We start from the raw sequence: 18,690 nt of genomic DNA, 5'->3' as shown, positions 1-18,690 counted from the left end.
CTGTTAAACAGCTGAATAATGTAGCATCAATGTTTAGTTAATCTTCCATCATTTAATTTTTCAAAGTTTTGAGTGTTTGTGATATAGGATCAGTGGTTCCAAATGGCTATCTAGTTCACGGGGCATGGGCCCTAAGATGATCTTAGGATTTGTTAGGGTAATATAACATTGTCAGTGATTTCTCAGTGATTGCAAAACAGTTGATTATGGATCTGATGTGAGGGTTTTCACTATAACTATATTTCAATTCATTGGTGCAAATCTCTAGACTGCTACAGGGATTTTCTTTCCCATTCACCAAATAAAGACACAAGCTCTTACTCTTGATGAAATTGTTGGAGCGTTTTGTGATTTTAAGTCCTACACTGTCTAATGATATGACTAATGTAGAACTTATAGATGGTTCGTCAATCTCACCTCTAAAGATAACTTGTCATTAAAAAACTTGAAAATAAGCTTCGTGAAGTTTTAAGTGGTAAAAAATTAAAAATTAAAATTAAGAGTGATTGGAGGGATGTTTTAGAGGGTGTAGTTTATAAATTATTTGAAGATAAAGGGAGTACCATACTTATTTTAAAATTAAGTTACCAAAACTTGTCGCCTCAAATAAGACAATGTTTTGCGTATTGTGCTTTATATCCTACATATTGGAAAATTTAGAAGGATGAGTAAATTGAATTGTGGATGGCACAAGGATAACTCATTGTGTATATGAAAATTAAGCCATGTAAGGTATTGAGAACCAGTTCGTAAAGATTCTCTTGATGAGTCATTTTTTCAAGATGTAAATTTGACAGAACAAGGTGATATAACTAGTTTCAAGATGCATGATCACGATCTTGCAACAGAAGTTTCTAGTAGTGACGTTGCTTCAAGCCTAGTTAACAAGTTGGTTTTTGGTGAACTTGTTTGAATTTATGGGGTCATGGGCGAACTTGAAAGGAAAGTGTGTTGAATCCATCAAAACTAAACTCATTGATGTCGAGGAGAGGCAGGTAATTGATTTCTTGTCTTCTAATCGAGTTTGTTTTTGACGTAAAATGGCTCATAAAATAAAAAATGTAGGAGACAATTTCAATGATGTTATGCAAGAGTTGTCAAGGTTGAATTTAACTCGACATGTAGTGGGTGAGCCGTTGAGCAAAGTGAGCAAAGAAACGACATGCTTTGGAAATTGAAAGAGATTTGGTATCATGGTTCAAGGTGCAGCAATTGGCGATTGATTCGTTCATATTATATGCCTGCAAATGTCCCTTAAACACATTGTTTATTTATATAAGATGTTGTAGTTGTACCTAATAGTATCAGTTTATGATTTGATGAAGGGGAGGAAATTGCACTCGAGCTGTGTCCCCAGTAAAGAAATAATAAAAGAGAGACTTTGGATCAATTTATCATCATATAAAGGCTTAAATAAATGTTCATTATAAAAAGACTAAGTCATTGTTAACTACCAAAAAGACTAATTAAAGATTAGAATGTGAACATGAAGTCTTACTGCTTTTGCTTTGTCCCTTGTCATCAAGCACTAGCAATAGTGCCTGTATTAAAGGCAACTTTACAACTCAGCAGCTTCACCTCCTGGGCCCAATGCATCATACTCTCTTCATATGAACGGTTATTTTTTACTATATGTCCATTATTAATTGCTGGGACCCGGAATGTGACAAAAATTCGCCATTAATTGATTAAAGTTATTCAGTCATGTGAACCACTTTAGTAAACTTTGGTCCTTTAATTTCGGATCCCTCAGTTCATATATATCCCTTAGTTCATGATCACCATTCTCAACTTTGATTTTCGATCAAATACTGATTTCTCTTTTGTCTTCTGTGCTGCTCTTAATTTCTTCCCAAGTATGGCTGAGCAAATTCCATATAATGTTGCTGCAAGCCTCATAAACACGTTGGCTTCTGCAGCCTTTCGTGAACTCGGACGGGTTTATGGTGTCATGGATGAGTTGGAAAGTCTTAAGAGGACAGTTGAATCCATCAAAGCTGTGCTCCTTGATGCTGAGGAGAGGCAAGAACGAGAACATGCTGTCCAACTCTGGATAACAAGGCTCAAAGATGTACTTTATCCTGCTGAAGACGTGCTTGATGGATTTGCCATTGAGGATATGAGGCACAATGTGAACTCAGGTAACAATAACAGAGTGAAAGAGGTATTTCATTCCTTATCTCCTAACCGACTTACTTTTCGTCTGAAAATGGCTCATAAAATTGAAAAATTACAGAAAAAGTTCAATGATGTAGTGCAAGAAATGTCTATATTGACTTTAAACCCAAGAACTCTGGTGGTTGAGCAAACGCACGGTGTGAGTGTGAGTGTGAGAAGAGAGACTGCTTCCTTTGTGTTAGCATCAAATATCGTTGGGAGGGAAGATAGTAAAAGGGTGATTATAAATTTGTTGAGGGAACCAAATGAAAGTCTAAACATTTCCGTGGTTGCAATTGTTGGTATTGGGGGGTTAGGCAAGACAGCTCTTGCTCAATTGGTGTATAATGATGTGGAAGTCAATGATATTTTTGAAAAGAAAATGTGGATATGTGTTTCTAATAACTTTGATGTCAAAACTATTGTTAGGAATATGTTGGAGTCATTAACCAGTAACAAAATTGATGATAAGCTATCATTAGACAACTTGCAAAATAAGCTTCGTGAAATCTTAAGTGGTAAGAAATACTTGTTAGTCCTGGACGACACTTGGAATGAGAGTCTTGAAAAATGGTCTCAATTCAAAACTTACTTGATGTGCGGGGATCAAAATAGTAAGGTTTTATTGACAACTCGTAGTAAAATTGTGGCACAAACAATGGGTGTAGAAGTCACTCATGATTTGAATGGTTTGAATCTTGAGGAATCTTGGAGTTTGATGAAGAAAATCACATTTGGGGATGATTGTACGAGAGTGAGTCGAACTCTCGAATCAATGGGTGAAAAGATAGCGCAAAAATGTAGAGGAGTTCCGCTAGCTATTAGAACACTTGGGGGGCTATTACAAGGTAAAAATGAAGAACATGAATGGATGAATGTTTTACGAGGTGACTTTTGGAAATTATGTGAAGATGAAGATAGTATCATGCCTGTCCTGAAACTAAGTTACCAAAACTTGTCAACTCAAATGAGACAGTGTTTTGCTTACTGTGCTTTGTACCCTAAGGATTGGGTAATTCAGAAGAATGAGTTGATTGAATTGTGGATGGCACAAGATTATCTTCAATGTTCAAATGAAGTTCAACTGATGTATGATGTTGGTAACAAAATTGTAAAGACTCTCTTGATGAAGTCATTTATTCAGGATGTTAAAATGACTAGAATTGGTGATATAAATAGTTTCAAGATGCATGATTTAATGCATGATCTTGCAACACAAATAGCTGGAAATGATTGTTTTTGCTGCTTGGATGGTGGCCTAAAGAGAGCTAAAGGAAGACCCATGCATGTATGGTTGGGAGCTGATGTTGATGCAATTTGTTTGTTGAACTCATTGGACGCGAGTAGGCTGCGAACTTTGATCATAGATAAGGCAAACTCATCCGGCTGGGCTCCTCAAAACGAGATAGAGCCTTTTATTTCTAATTTCATACACTTGCGCTCCTTGAGTTTTAAGTGTTATATTCAAAAGGTGCCTCATTCAATTGGAAAATTGAAGCATTTAAGATATCTTGAGCTATTAGGGGAGAACTTTGAAGGAAGAGAATCACCTCCCAAATCCACAAGAAAGCTTGTTTGCTTACAAACGTTGCGATTGAGTGGAGATTTACAACTTGAATTTTCTAAAAGTGTTAGCTCAAAATTAATCAACTTGAGACAAGTTCACATATATGCTTCAAGTGTGTTATATCCAAAGTGGATTTCTTCACTCACTAATATTGTTGAAATCTCTCTTGCACAATGTCGATATGTCTGTTGTATCCCACCATTAGAACGTCTCCCTTTCCTTAAGTTGCTATGTCTAGAGAAACTTAATAAACTGGAACACATATATTTGGAAGAGGGGTTTTCTTGTGGAACACATACATTCTTCCCATCTTTAGAGAGACTCAATTTAAAGAACTGTCATAGTCTCAGGGGATGGTGCAGGATGGGAGGTAATTTTGATGAAGCTCTCTCGTTGCCCTCCTTTCCTCGTCTTTCTCATTTATCAATCCTATATTGTGGGAGTTTGACTCGCATTCCTACTTTTCCAAACCTTGATAAGTGTTTGACATTGTCCGGTTGTCCTCTGAACTCATTGGAAGCAACACTAAACATAGCAGCATCATCGGTTGACTTCACTCCTCTTTCCAGCCTCAAATTCTTGTCTATTCACGAACAACTCTTGGAAGAACTGCGAGTGAATTGGATGAAAAATCTCACTTCTCTTCAACATATTTGTGTTGAAGACTTTTCTGGTCAAGCATTTAAGGGTGTCCTTCACTGGTTTCCTTCTCTGAAACAAATTGATATATGTAATTCCCGAAACCTTGAGGCCTTGCCAGAGTGGATGTGCAACCTCTCATCGCTTCAGCACATCAAAATTGCAGGTTGCTATTGGTTGGCATCTTTGCCTGAAGCAATGCCTCGTCTTACCAACTTAAAAACTCTAGAAATCATTAAATGTCCTCGCTTGATTCAAGAATGCAAGACTGTAGCAAGCCACAAAATTGCTCACATCCCAAACATAATTTTAAAATAATAAAGCCTATCAGAACAGTGGTGACCAGAATGGCTACCAGAAAGGTACCTATATCCTCTCAGAACAACTATAGTTTGAGTATTTCTAAGCTCAAAAGCATGTATGGTTGATGTTCATATGATGTTCAACTCATGGAAGATGTTGGTAACCAATTCGTAAAGACTCTCTTGATGAGGTCATTTTTTCAAGATGTTGAAATGACTAAAGAGGGTGATATATTTAGCTTCAAGATGCATGATTTAATGCATGATCTTGCAACACAAATAGCTGGCAATGATTGTTTTTGCTGCTTGGATGGTGACCTAAAGAGAGCTAAATGAAGACCCATGCATGTATGGTTGGGACCTGATGCTGATGCCAATTGTTTGTTGGACTCTTTGGATGCAAGTAGGCTGCAAACTTTAATCATAGATAAGGACGTAGTGCCTTTTAGTTCTAATTTCAAACACTTGCGCTCCTTGAGTTTTGGATATCTTCAGGTATTACTGGAGACACCCAAAGGACCTGAATCACTTCCCAAATCCACAGGAAATCTTGTTTGCTTACAAACATTGCGACTGTGTGGAGATTCAGATATTGGTTTTTCTGAGAATGTTAGCTCAAAATTAATGAATTATCCGAAGTGGATTTCTTCATTCAGAAATATTGTTGAAATCTCTCTCATGAACTGTCAAAGTGTCCATTATATCCACCATTGGAACGTCTCCCTCTCCTTAAATCGCTCCAGCTAATGTCACTTATTGAACTGAAATACATATATTTGGAAGATGGTTTTTCTTGTGGAACACATACATTCTTCCCATCTTTAGAGAGACTCAATTTAAAGCACTGTCCTAATCTCAGGGGATGGTGCAGGAAGGGAGATCATTTTGATAAAGCTCTCTCATTGCCCTCCTTTCCTCGTCTTTCTCATTTATCAATTGAGCACAGTTTGGCATTAAGGGAAGGTTCTCCTTGGGAGCCATTGGAAGCAACACTAAACATAACAACATCATCTGTTGACTTCACTTCTCTTTCTAGCCTCCAATTCTTGTGCATTTACGGACCACACTTGAAAGAAGTGCGGGTGAATTGGATGAAAAATCTCACATCTCTTTAACATCTTGAATTTCAATTCTTATCAAGGCAGCAAACATGGCAGGAAATGGAAGTTCTCTTTAAGGATTACTTTCACTGTTTTCCTTCTCTGAAAAAAATCATCATAAAGTATTCTGATGACCTTGAGGCCTTGCTAGAGTGGATGTGCAACCTCTCATCGCTTCAGCACATCAAGGTTATTCTTTGCTATAGTTTGAGATATCTGCATGAAGCAGTGCCTCGTCTTACCAACTTAAAAACCGTAGAAATCATTCATTGTCCTCGCTTGATTGAAGAATGCAAGAATGAAGCAAGCCACAAAATTGCTCACATCCCAAACATAATCTTACAAGAAAGGCATGTACATCCTCTCAGAACAACTCTTGTTTTCTCACTTCCATTTTAATTTTGAATTTGTCGTTTTATCATGGAAACACTCTGTTTGATTGTTGAATGAAAAAATTGAATATTTGAATTTCATATCTGACATAAATTCTACTCAATTCCCACCAGATATTTAATTTTTAAAAAATTTCCATTTTTCTATCTAAAATTAATCCATAAAACTAACATGGAATTAAAGAGAAATAAAATATTTTTTTTAATAAAAAATAACTCTAATCCGACGGGTTGGCTCGCTTGACCCGCGGGTTGGCTCGTTTAACCCGCGGGTTAGACGAGCCAACCCGCGGGTTAAACGAGCCGGGTTGCACTAACCCAAGTTCTTTTCGAGCTGGAATTTAACCAACCCAACCCGGCTCATTTAGTCAACCCGTCGAGCTGGCCCGCGGGTTGGAACCCATATTGACAGCTATAGCTACAAGGTTTTACCGATTATATTTCAGAATATTTCAAATGAAATGCCTAAACTTTTTTGGGATTTCATCTGTGCTATATTTTTCTTCTGTCCCTTTTGCTTAATACTTGCTGTGCAATGACTCCAGAGCTTATGATAAGGCTGCTATAAAATGCAATGGAAAGGAAGCTGTGACAAACTTTGAGGTTTCTCAGTCTGATAATGAAGGTACTAGGCCTATCTTTTTCTTGCTTTAAAAACTGTGTTGTGATTGAACTATGAAGTCAAATGTATGCACAACACACTGATTCTGAATTTTTTTTACAGATAATAAGCAGAGTTTTGATCTTAACTTGGGCAACATGTGTTCCTTGTGGGTGATTAATTCAAAGTGGAATTCTTGGCTCGCAAATATTGTTGAAATATCTCTCATAAAGTGTAACACTGGCCGCACTATCCCACCATTGGAACACCTCCCATTCCTCAAGTCACTCTTCATATGTTATCATGGTGAATTGGAATTCATATATTTTCAAGATGGCAGAAGAACATTCTTCCCATCTTTAGAGAAACTCTGTTTTATTGGCTGTAAGTAATCGTCTCAGGGGATGGTGCAAAATGGGTGATGATTTTGATAATGCTGACTATTTACGTCATCTCTCATTGCCCTAATTTCCCCGACTTTCTCATTTATCAATCCGAAATTGTGAGGAGTTGATTTGCATGCCTACTTTGATAAGAGTTTGACCGGGGATCCATTGGAAGCAACACTAAACATGTGCATTGACTGTCACGTTTGAAGTCCTGAAGAATTGGATGAAAAATCTTACATCTCTCCAACATCTTCGTTTTGAACACTTTCCTGGTCAAGCATTGCACAAAATGGAAAAGAATTGATATGGATTATTCTGGAGACCTGAAGGCCTTGCCAGAATGGATGTGCAACCTCTCATCACTTCAGCACATCAAGGTTATCAGTTGCTGGGATTTGTTATATCTGCCTGAAGCAATGCCCCGTCTTACCAACTTAAAAACCCTACAAATCATTCAATGTCCTAACTTGATTGAAGAATGCAAGAATGAAGCAAGCCACAAAATTGCCAAACATAATTTTGAGATAAAGCCTACCAGAATGGTACCGATGGACTCTCACAGAAAGGTACCTATATCCTCTCAGAACAACTATAGTTTTTATATTCTTTGATTTCCAAAAGTAAATATACTGCTTTCAATATTCATAACTTTTTGATTGAGTATTTATTGCCTTTTCAGTTCAACTCATCTTTATGCCTTGTACTTCCCAAATCTAAAATATAATAGATGCAAACACAGTTTATACCTCTAGTTTTTTTTCCTTCACTTATTCATGCTTTTCTCACTTCCATTTCCATTTTAGTCCAAGGTAGATTTTGAATTTGTTGTTTTAGCATGGAAACACTGTTTGAATGTTGAGTGAAAAAATTGAATATGTGAATTCAATCCCTTCGATTATTTTTATGTATTTTCAGTTGAAAAATGTTAAATTTCTTCATGGTTTTTTAGGGTTTTGATTAGAGATAAGCACTTGATTCTCTTTTGTAGCGAATGGGAATCATATTAGTCTACAGAAATTGAAACAAATCATCACGGGACAGTGGAACAAGAATAAAAGAGTGCAATATTGTTCCCGGATGATATAAATTCTCAGCTCCAAGAACTCTTGGAGAAGTGAGGCTTAGAATTTAAGCAGTGGAAACAAGTCATTCTAGCTCTACAATAGCAGGTTTCTTCTCTCACTCATCAGGTCAGCTTAACATCATTTATAACGTACACCCTTGCTTGTGTAGCAGCAATACTGAATTCATTGTCATTTCTGAGGCTAAAACATACTTCTGATTGTTTTTTCATTTTTCATTTGCTTGATAGGTCAAGCTTGGATCATGAGTATTCAACAAAAGCGAGCCTCCAAGGTTATGGAAGCTTTCTAACTAATCACATTCCCGGGATAATGCTACAATCTATTGGGTAATACATTTCATGTCATGGTATCCAAGGCAATCCCTAATGAGAACCATGGAAAATGACCATTAATTTGAAGTAATTCTATTTTCTTAGGCATGAGATAGAAGGAAAATCAAAGAGAATTGTCGGGTTGTTTGTGAAGTTGAACAGTGGAGACATCTCCAAAAATGCTGCTGATAAGCTCCTTCAGCTTTGTCAGGAGTTAGACAATGGTGATTTTGGCACTCCCTACAAATTCAGGTAAGCTTTCCAGTTGCAAATTCTAGTTTTTACCTAATATTTTGACCTAATAGTCTTAAGAACACATCAAACTGACAATGTAACTGCTGAACTTGTATCTCAGGTTCTTCTTTCTTACCAGTATTGAATGGGATGATATCTAGTCCTTATTAGGTTCACTGAAGCGAATGATCAAGACAATGGTCAAATTTTGAGTGCTACAATAGCATTGAAGACTCAGTATATCTGAAAATGAAATGGACTAACTCTTTATTTATTGCTCATGTTGGTAGTGCCTTCTTTTGGGAAAGCACATCAAGCTTGAAAACTGTTATAGTTTGAGATCTCTGCCTGAAGCAATGCATTGTCTTACCAACTTAAAACCCCTAAATTCATTTATTCTGACAATAGATTAATTGAAGAATGTGAGAATGAAGTAAGTCCAACGAGACACAAAATTGCTCACATCCCAAAGATAATCTTACAAGAATTGTACTTGTATCCTCTAAGATACACCTGCTCACTTTCTTTAGGTTTTTATTATTTGATTTTTCAAATGGCTTTGAATATTTCTAACTTCCCAAACGCTTTTTGTTTCTGTTGATCATTATATATATATATATATATATATATATATATATATATATATATATATATATACTCATTCCAGTGTCAATGGAATGAGCTGGCAGAATTACTGCAGCATTTAAGCTGGCAAATCCTGCATTATTGCAGAGCTGTAATCATGCAATTCTGTAATTATATCTTTAATTAGCATAGGATAGCAGTTATAACAATTTAGCAGATTTTTAGGGATTGTATTATACTATATATATGAGAATCCTCCAGCAGAAGGACACACAATTCAAACATACAATTCTCAATTCTTGACATCCAGTTCTAAAGTAGCAGGTTTCTATTCTCACTGGTTCAGTGAGCCTTTATAAATTAACATACACCCTTGCTTGTATGGCAGAAATTATGAATTTATTGTCATTTATGAGGCTAAGGCATACTTCTGAGATGAACATATCGAATGTACATATGATTATGCATTTTCATTGTAACCATCAAAAACTAAGACTTCATCTGTCAGCTTAACTTGAGGAAATATATTTTTATTATTTATTATTATTATTAAGATCTCATTGTAGTAAGATGATATCTATTATTTCTTCATTTCTTTATATTTCATTTGGTTGATAGGTCAAAGGCTCATTCAGCAAAAGCAGGCCTCCAAGAAAACAATTGGAAGTTCTCTATGAAAATTGTAATTATATAAAGGATTTTAGGTCATGGAAACCAATCCAAATCCCTAATGAAGAACCAAGGAAAATGTCTATTGAGTTTTTATTAAGTGATTGTATCATTTTAGAGCTTGACACTCCCTGCAATGCCAAGTCAAAATCCAGGGTAACTTTTTATTACAGATTTTGACATTGTTTCCTCATATGGTTGCTACTCATTGTCATATTGTGTAGGGAAATCCAGTATCATGATGCAATATGTGGAAAATATTTATCTTTTATTTTTGACTGGATAACGTTCCTAGACTAGAATTTCTCAAGTATTATAAATTAGAAATTTTGCTTTAGACATAAATTTCAATGTATTGGTTGTTATAAAATACCTCATACTATTCTTGTATCACACATGAACAGATTGCTCAGAGAGATGAGGAGACAATGTTTTGTGATACACTTATCTCAAAACTCATGGGGTTGGCAATACAGTATAGCTGCAACTCTTTGTTATATATGTGCTGGAAATAATGATAAAACAGTTGAAATTTGGTCAAGGAACCTGTCAGTTGAGCATGAGGTTTGAGGGGAAATCTTATGCTGCCCTTCTTCTGCCTGAAGCAATGCCTCGTCTTACCAACTTAAAAACCCTAGAAATCATTCAATGTCCTCGCTTGATTGAAGAATGCAAGAATGGAGCAAGCCACAAAATTGCTCACATCCCAAACATAATCTTACAAGAAGGACCAGAAGGGCTAGGTATTCTTTGATTTCCAAAAGTAAATAAACTGCTTTGAATATTTCTATGCTTGAAAGAACTTTTTGATTGAGTATTTTTTGCCATTTTTTGCTTAACTAATTTAAATTTTTACCCAGTTTCTGTTCAACTCATCTTTATGCCTTGTACTTCCCAAATCTAAAATACAATAGATGCAAAGACAATTTATACCTCTAGTTTTGTTTTCTTGATTTCTTCACTTATTCTTGCTTTTCTCAATTCCATTTTTAAATCAAAGATAAATTTTGAATTTGCTGTTTTAGCAAGGAAAGACTCTGTTTGAATGTTGATCGTTGAATGAAAATTTGGAATATGTGAATTGGGTCCCTTCGATTCTTTTTATGTATTTTCAATTCAAAAATGTTAAATTGCTTCATGATACTTCAGGATTTTATTTAGAGCTAAGAATATGATTCTCTTTTGTAGAAAGTGGTCTATTCTAAACACCTTACCATAGAAGATGGAAGATGATTTTGATTTCAGATGATTTTAAGTAACTATTCACCTTATCTCTCGTTGAAAGTCAAAACACTTCAGTGGTTGCTATTGTTGGTATTGGTGGTTTAGGAAAGACTGCTCTTGCTCAACTGGTATATAATGATGCTGAAGTGAACAACGTTTTTGAAAAACGAATGTGGGTATGTGTTTCTGATAACTTTGATGTCAAAATGATTGTGAGGAATATGTTGGTGTCATTAACCAAAGAAAAAATTGATAATAATTTACCATTACAGAAGTTGCAAGATGATCTTCTTGAAAAGTTAAGTGGTAAAAAATACTTGTTAGTCCTTGATGACACTTGGAATGAGAGTTATCAAAAATGGACTCAATTGAGAAAATACTTGATGTGTGGTGCTCAAGGTAGTAAGGTTTTAGTAACAACTCGTAGTCAAATTGTGGCACAAACAATGGGTGTACAAGTCATTCATGTTTTGAATAGTTTGACTCTAGAAGAATCTTGGGGGCTGTTAAAGAAAATTACATTTGAGGATGATGCCACACAAGTTAGTCAAAGTCTAGAATCAATTGGTGAGAAGATAGCAGAAAAGTGTAGAGGAGTTCCACTAGCTATTAGAACACTGGGAGGCCTACTACAGAGTAAAAGTGAAGAAAGTGAATGGATGAATGTTTTACAAGGTGACTTTTGGAAATTATGTGAAGATGAAGACAGTATAATACCTGTTCTGAAACTGAGTTACCAAAACTTATCGCCTCAAATCAGACAATGTTTTGCTTATTGCTCTTTATATCCTAAGGATTTGGAAATTGAGAAGGATGATTTGATTGAATAGTGGATGGCACAAGGTTATCTTCAATGCTTATATGAAAATCAACCCATGGAAGATGTTGGTAACCAATTCGTAAAGATTCTCTTGATGAAGTCATTTTTTCAAGATGTAAAAATGACTAAACAAGGTGATATAAAGAGTTTCAAGATGCATGATTTGATGCATGATGTTGCGATGCAAGTTGCTGGCAATGATTGTTGTTGCTTAGATGGTGATGGCATAAAGAGACTTGAAGGAAGACCCATGCATGTATGGGTTGGACCTAATGCCGTTGATTTGTTGGGCTCATTGGATAAGAGGAGGGTGCGAACTTTGATTTTAGGGGATTTTGAATTGAATGAGAAGGAACATTCTGTTGTTTCAAATTTCAAATACTTACGTGCCTTGAGAGTTAATCCTTCTTTTAGAAAGGCATTTGATTTATTTAGAAAATTGAAGCATTTAAGATATATTTCCTTGTTTTAAACAGAAGGGGATACCATTCCCAAAGCAGTAAGTAATCTTGTTTACTTACAAACATTGCGATTCAATGATGGTTCCCAAATTGAGTTTCCTGAAAGTACGTGTTGTCTCAAAATTAATCAATTTTAGACACCTTCGCATGAATAACTGGCTTTCTTCACTCACCAATGTTGTTGAAATCTCTCTTGTCGATTGTAAACTTCGGGGTCACATCTCACCATTGGAACGTCTCCCGTTCCTTAAGTCACTAAAGATAGAAGGAATGAGACAGCTGGAGTACATGTTTTTTGCTGAGGGTGGAACCGGGACATTCTTCCCATCTTTGGAGAGACTCACTTTTAGAAAATGTGATATGCTAAGGGGATGGTGCAATAGGAGTGGTACTAAATATTCACATCATCTCTCCTTTCCTCGTCTTTCTCATTTATCAATCTATGATTGTAATGTGTTGTTTAGCCTGCCTACTTTTCCAAAACTTGATAAGAGTTTGGCATTGAGTTCATATCATGAGGAACTATTGAAAGCAACATTACTAAACATAGAGGCTGTTGATTTTACTCCTCTTTCCATGCTCAAATCCTTGTCCATTCCCGGCTTACTCATGAAGAAGATGGCACTCCCAATGGATTGGATGAAAAATCTGACTTCTCTCCAGAATCTTGAACTCGAACGCTTTTCAGAGGAAACATTTCATGAAATGGAAATTTGCTTTAAGGATGACTCCCACTGTTTTCCTTCTCTCAAAAAAGTTGTCATGATTGAGCCTGACGGCCTTGAGGCCTTGCCAGATTGGATATGCAACCTCTCATCGCTTCAACATTTCACGATTCAATGTGCCTATAGATTCCTATATCTGCCGGAAGGAATGCCTCGTCTTACCAACTTGAAGACACTAGAAATCATTGCACGCCCCCGCTAATTGAAGAATACAAGAATGAAACAAGTGCAGCGAGGCACACAATTGCACACATCCCAAACATAATCTTAAAACAAAGGTACATATATCCTCGTAGAACAACTGCTGCTCTTCTACAATTTGATTTCGTATTCCTCACTCATTCATGTTATTCTCATTTGCAATTTTAAATTGAAGGTAAAATTTAACTTTTCATTTGAGCATGGGAAGACCCAGAGTTTGATTAATTTGAATATATCAATTGAGTCCTAGTTAAAAAATGATAAATTTCTTCACGGCCCTTCAGGATTTTGCTTAGAACCAAGCATTTAATTCTCTGCTATAGATTATGATAATCATCTTAGTCTAAAGAATCTGAAAATGGATAATTTCAGAGGAAGTAAGCGACCAGGTCGTGGGTGCGGCATGAAATATGGTTCTACAGCCTTGATTGATCATTTCCCTTTCGAGTAGTGGAAACAATCATGGAAGAGTGCAATATTGTTCTTGAATGAATTCTCAGTTTGAAGAAGCAAGGCTCTGAATTGAAGAAGGTCATTCCAGCTCACAACAGCAGGTTTATTTTCTCACTTTGTCAGCTTGAAAGCCTCTATAACATGCATCCTCGAATGGCAGCAAATAGCAATTATGAGTTCATTGTCATTCGTGAGGCTAAGGCTGTTCATTGAAATATGTTTCTTTTTTGGAAATAATCTCTCAGCTGGCATTCTACTGAAACAAGCATATTGCAGTTACATATGATCATGCTTTCTCATTGAAACTATCAAAAACTGAGTCTTTTATCTTCATTTTCAGCTTAAGAGAAGATATGTTATTATTATTAGTTTATTACCTAGCTAGTAGGATATATACTGTTTATTCATTTTGCATTTGCTTGACAGGTCAAGGATCATAAGTATTCAGAAAAAGTAGGCCTCCAAGGTTATGGAAGTTCTCTATGAACACCAGTACATGAGCATACAGATCGTACAAACTCTTGGGAAAGCATGCAATTAGAACATATTTGAAAAATATAATTATATAGAGGATTTCAGGTCATAGAAGCCAATCTGAATTCCTAAATGTATGTGTTTTATTCAGTAATTCTATTATCTTAAAACATGATATTTTGTTTGGTTAATCTTCTCAACAAATCATGCAGGAATCAGCTCTGAGAACCTGTCTGACGGCCTACTATTTCAAGATCTAAATCCCTGCTTAACACCCAGCAATGCTAAGTCACAATCCAGGGTAACTTTTTATTGCAGATTTTGACATTATTGTCCTCATACTGTTGCTACTAATTGTCACATTGTTGAGTAAAATCTAGTATTATGATGCAATGTGTAGAAGCTTTTGATCTTTTATTTTAGTTTTTGACTAGATGACGCTCTGAGACTAGAATTTATCTTGTACTATAAATCGTAAATTCTGCAATAGACATGATCTTCAATGTTTGGGTTATTATAATACCTCATATTTTTCTTTGTTATCACACATTGGCAGTTTGCAAAGAGAGATGAATGGACAACGCTTTGTGATAAATTTGCCTTAAAACTCATGGGACTGGCAATACATTAGCTGCAACTCTGTTATATATGGGCTGAGAATATTGATAAAACATATGAAATATTATTTTGACCTTTCGGTAAGATTGATACTCTTGTTATAACTTGCATCCATGTGTAATATAACTCTTGCGCTCACAAAATTATATACTGTTAGGATTTAATGGAAAAGACTTTTGTTCTTGCCTTGGCAACTGAGAAGAAGCAGTTTAGTGCTTATTTTTGCAAGCTTGTGCTGGAATTTCAGCGAGTCGAGGGCTATTCACAGCTGTGAATGAGTATTTAAAACTTTTGGGCTCCAAATAACTGTCCTTGAACTTGTGATTTCAAAGGACTAAATTCCACTTTGTGCAAAACCTGGTATACTTTTCGTTGATCGTTAATTGTTATGCATTATGCTTGAAAAAAGTGGGATGCTGATTATTAGCTAGGGACCCTTCACTTGCCAATTTTAGTTGATGAATACAACTACTAAAATTTTCATTTTGTTAATGGAATAGTATTTTCACTTTATTTAGTACATCATATGTTATGGCTCAAACTTCAGTGCATAGTTCTATGTTACTGCTGTAGCATTGTGTACCTTTACAGTCCTAACTATGTTTTCCCTTTTTATTGTCAAGGGGAGGGGGACACTACAAAAAGCTAAAGCTAAATTTTTGGTCAAAAAAGGATTAGGAAGACTTACTGCTCAGGTGATTTACTTATTAACCAAGGTTTATTGCTCATACTTCAGAATTTTTTTTTACCAAGAAATCACTTTTGGAAAAATTTAACCTACACAAGTAAAAACTTGTGTATGGTTGCACATAGACTTTTTGACCCACAATTGTGGGTTTTTTGATTTTTTTAAAAAATAAAATAAAAAACATAATATATCTTAATCATTTTTAATTAATCCTTAATCTTATCATCTTCCACTCAACCACCCCAGCACCATCACCACTCTCTTCTTCTCACCACCGCACCACCACCACCACTCAACCACCCCACCACCACCTCCACCCATCTTAACCCAGAACCACTCCCACCAGTAAACCACAACCCATCCCCACCGCAGCCGTAGCACCACCACAACAACATCCAAGATCTGACCCAAATCAACAGAGAACCTAGAAAAATCAAACAGAATTCAGAACAATTGAACAACACCCCCAACGGAACCCAGAACAATTGAACAATACCACTCCAATAACAACCTAGAACTATCGAAAGGGATTTGAGAGAGGGAGGGATTCAGAGGAGCAAAGAGAGATTAGAACGAGAACGAAAGTAAGAACGATGTTGGAGCGTTAGGCACACGGTGGTGGTTGCCGGAGATGGTCGCGCCACGGCGACGGCGGTGCTGAAGCAGTGACGTATACCCATTACTCTTCTTGGTTTCTCCTCCATGTTGGTCATGATCAGCCACCACACCTCCAATGTATTCACAGTTTTGACAGAGGCCACCACCAGATCTGGGTTAATTCGTTTCAGATCTGGTGGCAATTTTGACAGAGGAAGGAAGTGGTATAGAAGTTGAAGGATAAAGATGAAGAGATTCAGAGGGACTTGCTTCTTCCATGGGTTTTGGGGGTTGTGACAGGGATGAAGGGAGTGGGTTCTGGGTTTGAAAGTTTTTGGGTTGAGGCTTGGATGAGGGTGGGTTCTGGGTTTATGGGTGAGGGTGGGGTGGGTTGCGATTGGGTTTCTGGGGAGGGGGTGGGGGTGGGTTGCGATGGTGGTTGGAGGAGGTGAGTGGTTGCCGGAGACAGGAGGAGAAGGTGGACGGTGGCTGGGTGGGAGGGGTGGAGAAGGAGGACCTGAGGAATTGGGGAAGATGAACAACCAATTTTAATTTAACATTAATTTTCCTAATTATACCATAATATATTAAATATTTATATTTTTGAAAAATAGGAATTACCTGCAAAACCTGTTACTGCAAGTCAAAAGGCCCTTGTGCAACCTTACACAAGCATTCATATGTGTATGCTAAATTGCTCCACCATGTTGAACTGCTGTTCACTTAAGCTAACTTTCACTAGTGGAGGAACATAATAAATATTCTGATGGTGAGGATTCTTGAATGGGAAGATCTATTTCCATAAGTTTTTTTAATAGGTCTAGTATTTCCTTTTTTGTTCAATATTTGAAGCTTTATATACACCTATATCTTCTTCACTTTCCCCCCCTTTTCATATTGTGGTTTCAGGGAAAGACTTAAAAACAACTGCTTTTGAGAGTTTTCTCATTCACTTAGTGGGTCCTTTTATGGTACTGCTAACTAATTCCAGTAACAACAGAAAGTTGATGTGAATCAAGGGCTGGAACTAGCTAACTTATCACCCTATTGGGTTTATATCAAAAGTACTACCAGGTAGTTTCTTTAACTTTGTTCTTTGACATTTTCCTTGGGTGCAACTGTAAAACATATTATCTCATTCCAGTTTGTTGTTCAGAATTCAGTATCCACTTGCAGCATGGTGTTTCTGGAAATCAATTTCCTGAAAGCTATTGTCAGCCATTTGATCCTAGATACAGAAGAGGATATGGTGCTCCCACTCCACACCAGCAACCCCAACAGCCTAATTTGTTTGTTCCGGCGCAAACTACTCAGGCTCCCCAGGTAATCATATTATGTTAATCATTAAAAAAGGAACAGTTTTTTGTATGTGGATAATATATAGTTATAGTTCTGTGGTCATACTCATTGGGTTTAATTGAGTTATCACGTGTAGTTTTTCTGGTAGACAGAATTTGAGCCTGCATACTGTTCATCATTAGATTACATTTAAGTGCAGTTCATAAAACTTATGAAATAGATTGTGAGCTGAGGCTAAATTTCATCATATGTATGTTTTTCTCCCTTAAAAAACCCTTCTCCATGACCAAATTAGTTCTGATGTGATTAAAAAAAGGTTTAAGAGTGTGAATGCTGATTCTGATTTGAAATTACATTTAACTACAGTTCATAAAGTACACTTACTATTAAAATGATCTCTGGACAGAGAAGATTTTTCCCCTTAAGCACTCTTATCCTAGGTCAATTTATTGCTGACTTCTGAAATGCACCATATATAGCAAATATTTAGTGTGTGAATTTTGAGTCTGACTATTTGTCACTATTGTTTTCAATCTTTCATTCGCTCTTACTTGTAGCTGAACTTCTCAAATATTGCTGTCACACCACCTCCTTTTAGAACTTTTGGTCCTCACACTCCTCAGGTGCTCAAAAATGTGGAGCAATATCAGCAGCCTACAAGAGGCGGCGGGAGATAGGAGATAAGTCGAGGAGAATTGACAGCTTCTTTGCCAAGTTGAACAGCGGAGACATCTCCAAAATTGCCGACTTGTCATTAACTTCACATTATTCTATATCTTGCGGTGTCTAAAGCCTTCACATTGATGGTTATTAAAAGCTGTTGAGGAAATTATCAGAAAAAAAATAGCATATTGTTTTTCGAGCCAATATTTGCAAGATGGAAAACTTTTGATCCTCGAACTCCCCCTGTGCTCAGAAAGATTGATGTTTCCTTCTGTTTTTAGAGAATATTGTATCACACTAGTCCTGTATGTATTGATTTAATCATCAAACAGCTGAATAATGTAGATCATGTTATTTAATCTTCCATCATATGTGTATTTATTCTTGACGAGATCAAGGAGAATGTTTCCAAATCAATAAACCATCTTTGTTTCAA

General features: G+C 36.4%; 1 protein-coding gene across 1 annotated transcript; it reads left to right on the top strand.

Annotated features, from left to right (window-relative positions):
• The first annotated feature begins 1,717 nt into the window (after nt 1-1,717).
• On the top strand, nt 1,718-18,690 carry LOC130745101 (putative disease resistance protein RGA1). Its single transcript, XM_057597246.1, has 19 exons — nt 1,718-4,672; nt 5,161-5,274; nt 5,781-6,115; nt 6,703-6,782; nt 6,882-7,713; nt 8,136-8,337; nt 8,460-8,558; nt 8,649-8,795; nt 9,981-10,187; nt 10,436-10,774; nt 11,220-13,539; nt 13,835-14,016; nt 14,342-14,523; nt 14,602-14,690; nt 14,946-15,087; nt 15,631-15,702; nt 17,202-17,366; nt 17,449-17,615; nt 18,149-18,690. The coding sequence occupies exons 1-5, from the start codon at nt 1,775-1,777 to the stop codon at nt 7,148-7,150; spliced, it is 3,696 nt and encodes a 1,231-aa protein (XP_057453229.1). The 5' UTR covers nt 1,718-1,774; the 3' UTR covers nt 7,151-7,713; nt 8,136-8,337; nt 8,460-8,558; nt 8,649-8,795; nt 9,981-10,187; nt 10,436-10,774; nt 11,220-13,539; nt 13,835-14,016; nt 14,342-14,523; nt 14,602-14,690; nt 14,946-15,087; nt 15,631-15,702; nt 17,202-17,366; nt 17,449-17,615; nt 18,149-18,690.

The sequence above is a fragment of the Lotus japonicus genome, chromosome 3 (genome assembly GCF_012489685.1).
Source record: "Lotus japonicus ecotype B-129 chromosome 3, LjGifu_v1.2".
NCBI classification, from domain to species: domain Eukaryota; kingdom Viridiplantae; phylum Streptophyta; class Magnoliopsida; order Fabales; family Fabaceae; genus Lotus; species Lotus japonicus.
Note: the sequence above shows the minus strand (reverse complement) of the source record. Positions and strands in the feature narration are given on the sequence as shown.

Excerpts from the sequence above, each read along its gene's own strand:
- LOC130745101 (XM_057597246.1), top strand. The coding sequence starts at position 1,775 with ATGATCACCATTCTCAACTTTGATTTTCGATCAAATACTGATTTCTCT. Across the intron at positions 4,673-5,160 it reads CTCACATCCCAAACATAATT|GTATTACTGGAGACACCCAA; the intron begins TTAAAATAATAA and ends GGATATCTTCAG. Across the intron at positions 5,275-5,780 it reads ATATTGGTTTTTCTGAGAAT|CATCTTGAATTTCAATTCTT; the intron begins GTTAGCTCAAAA and ends ACATCTCTTTAA.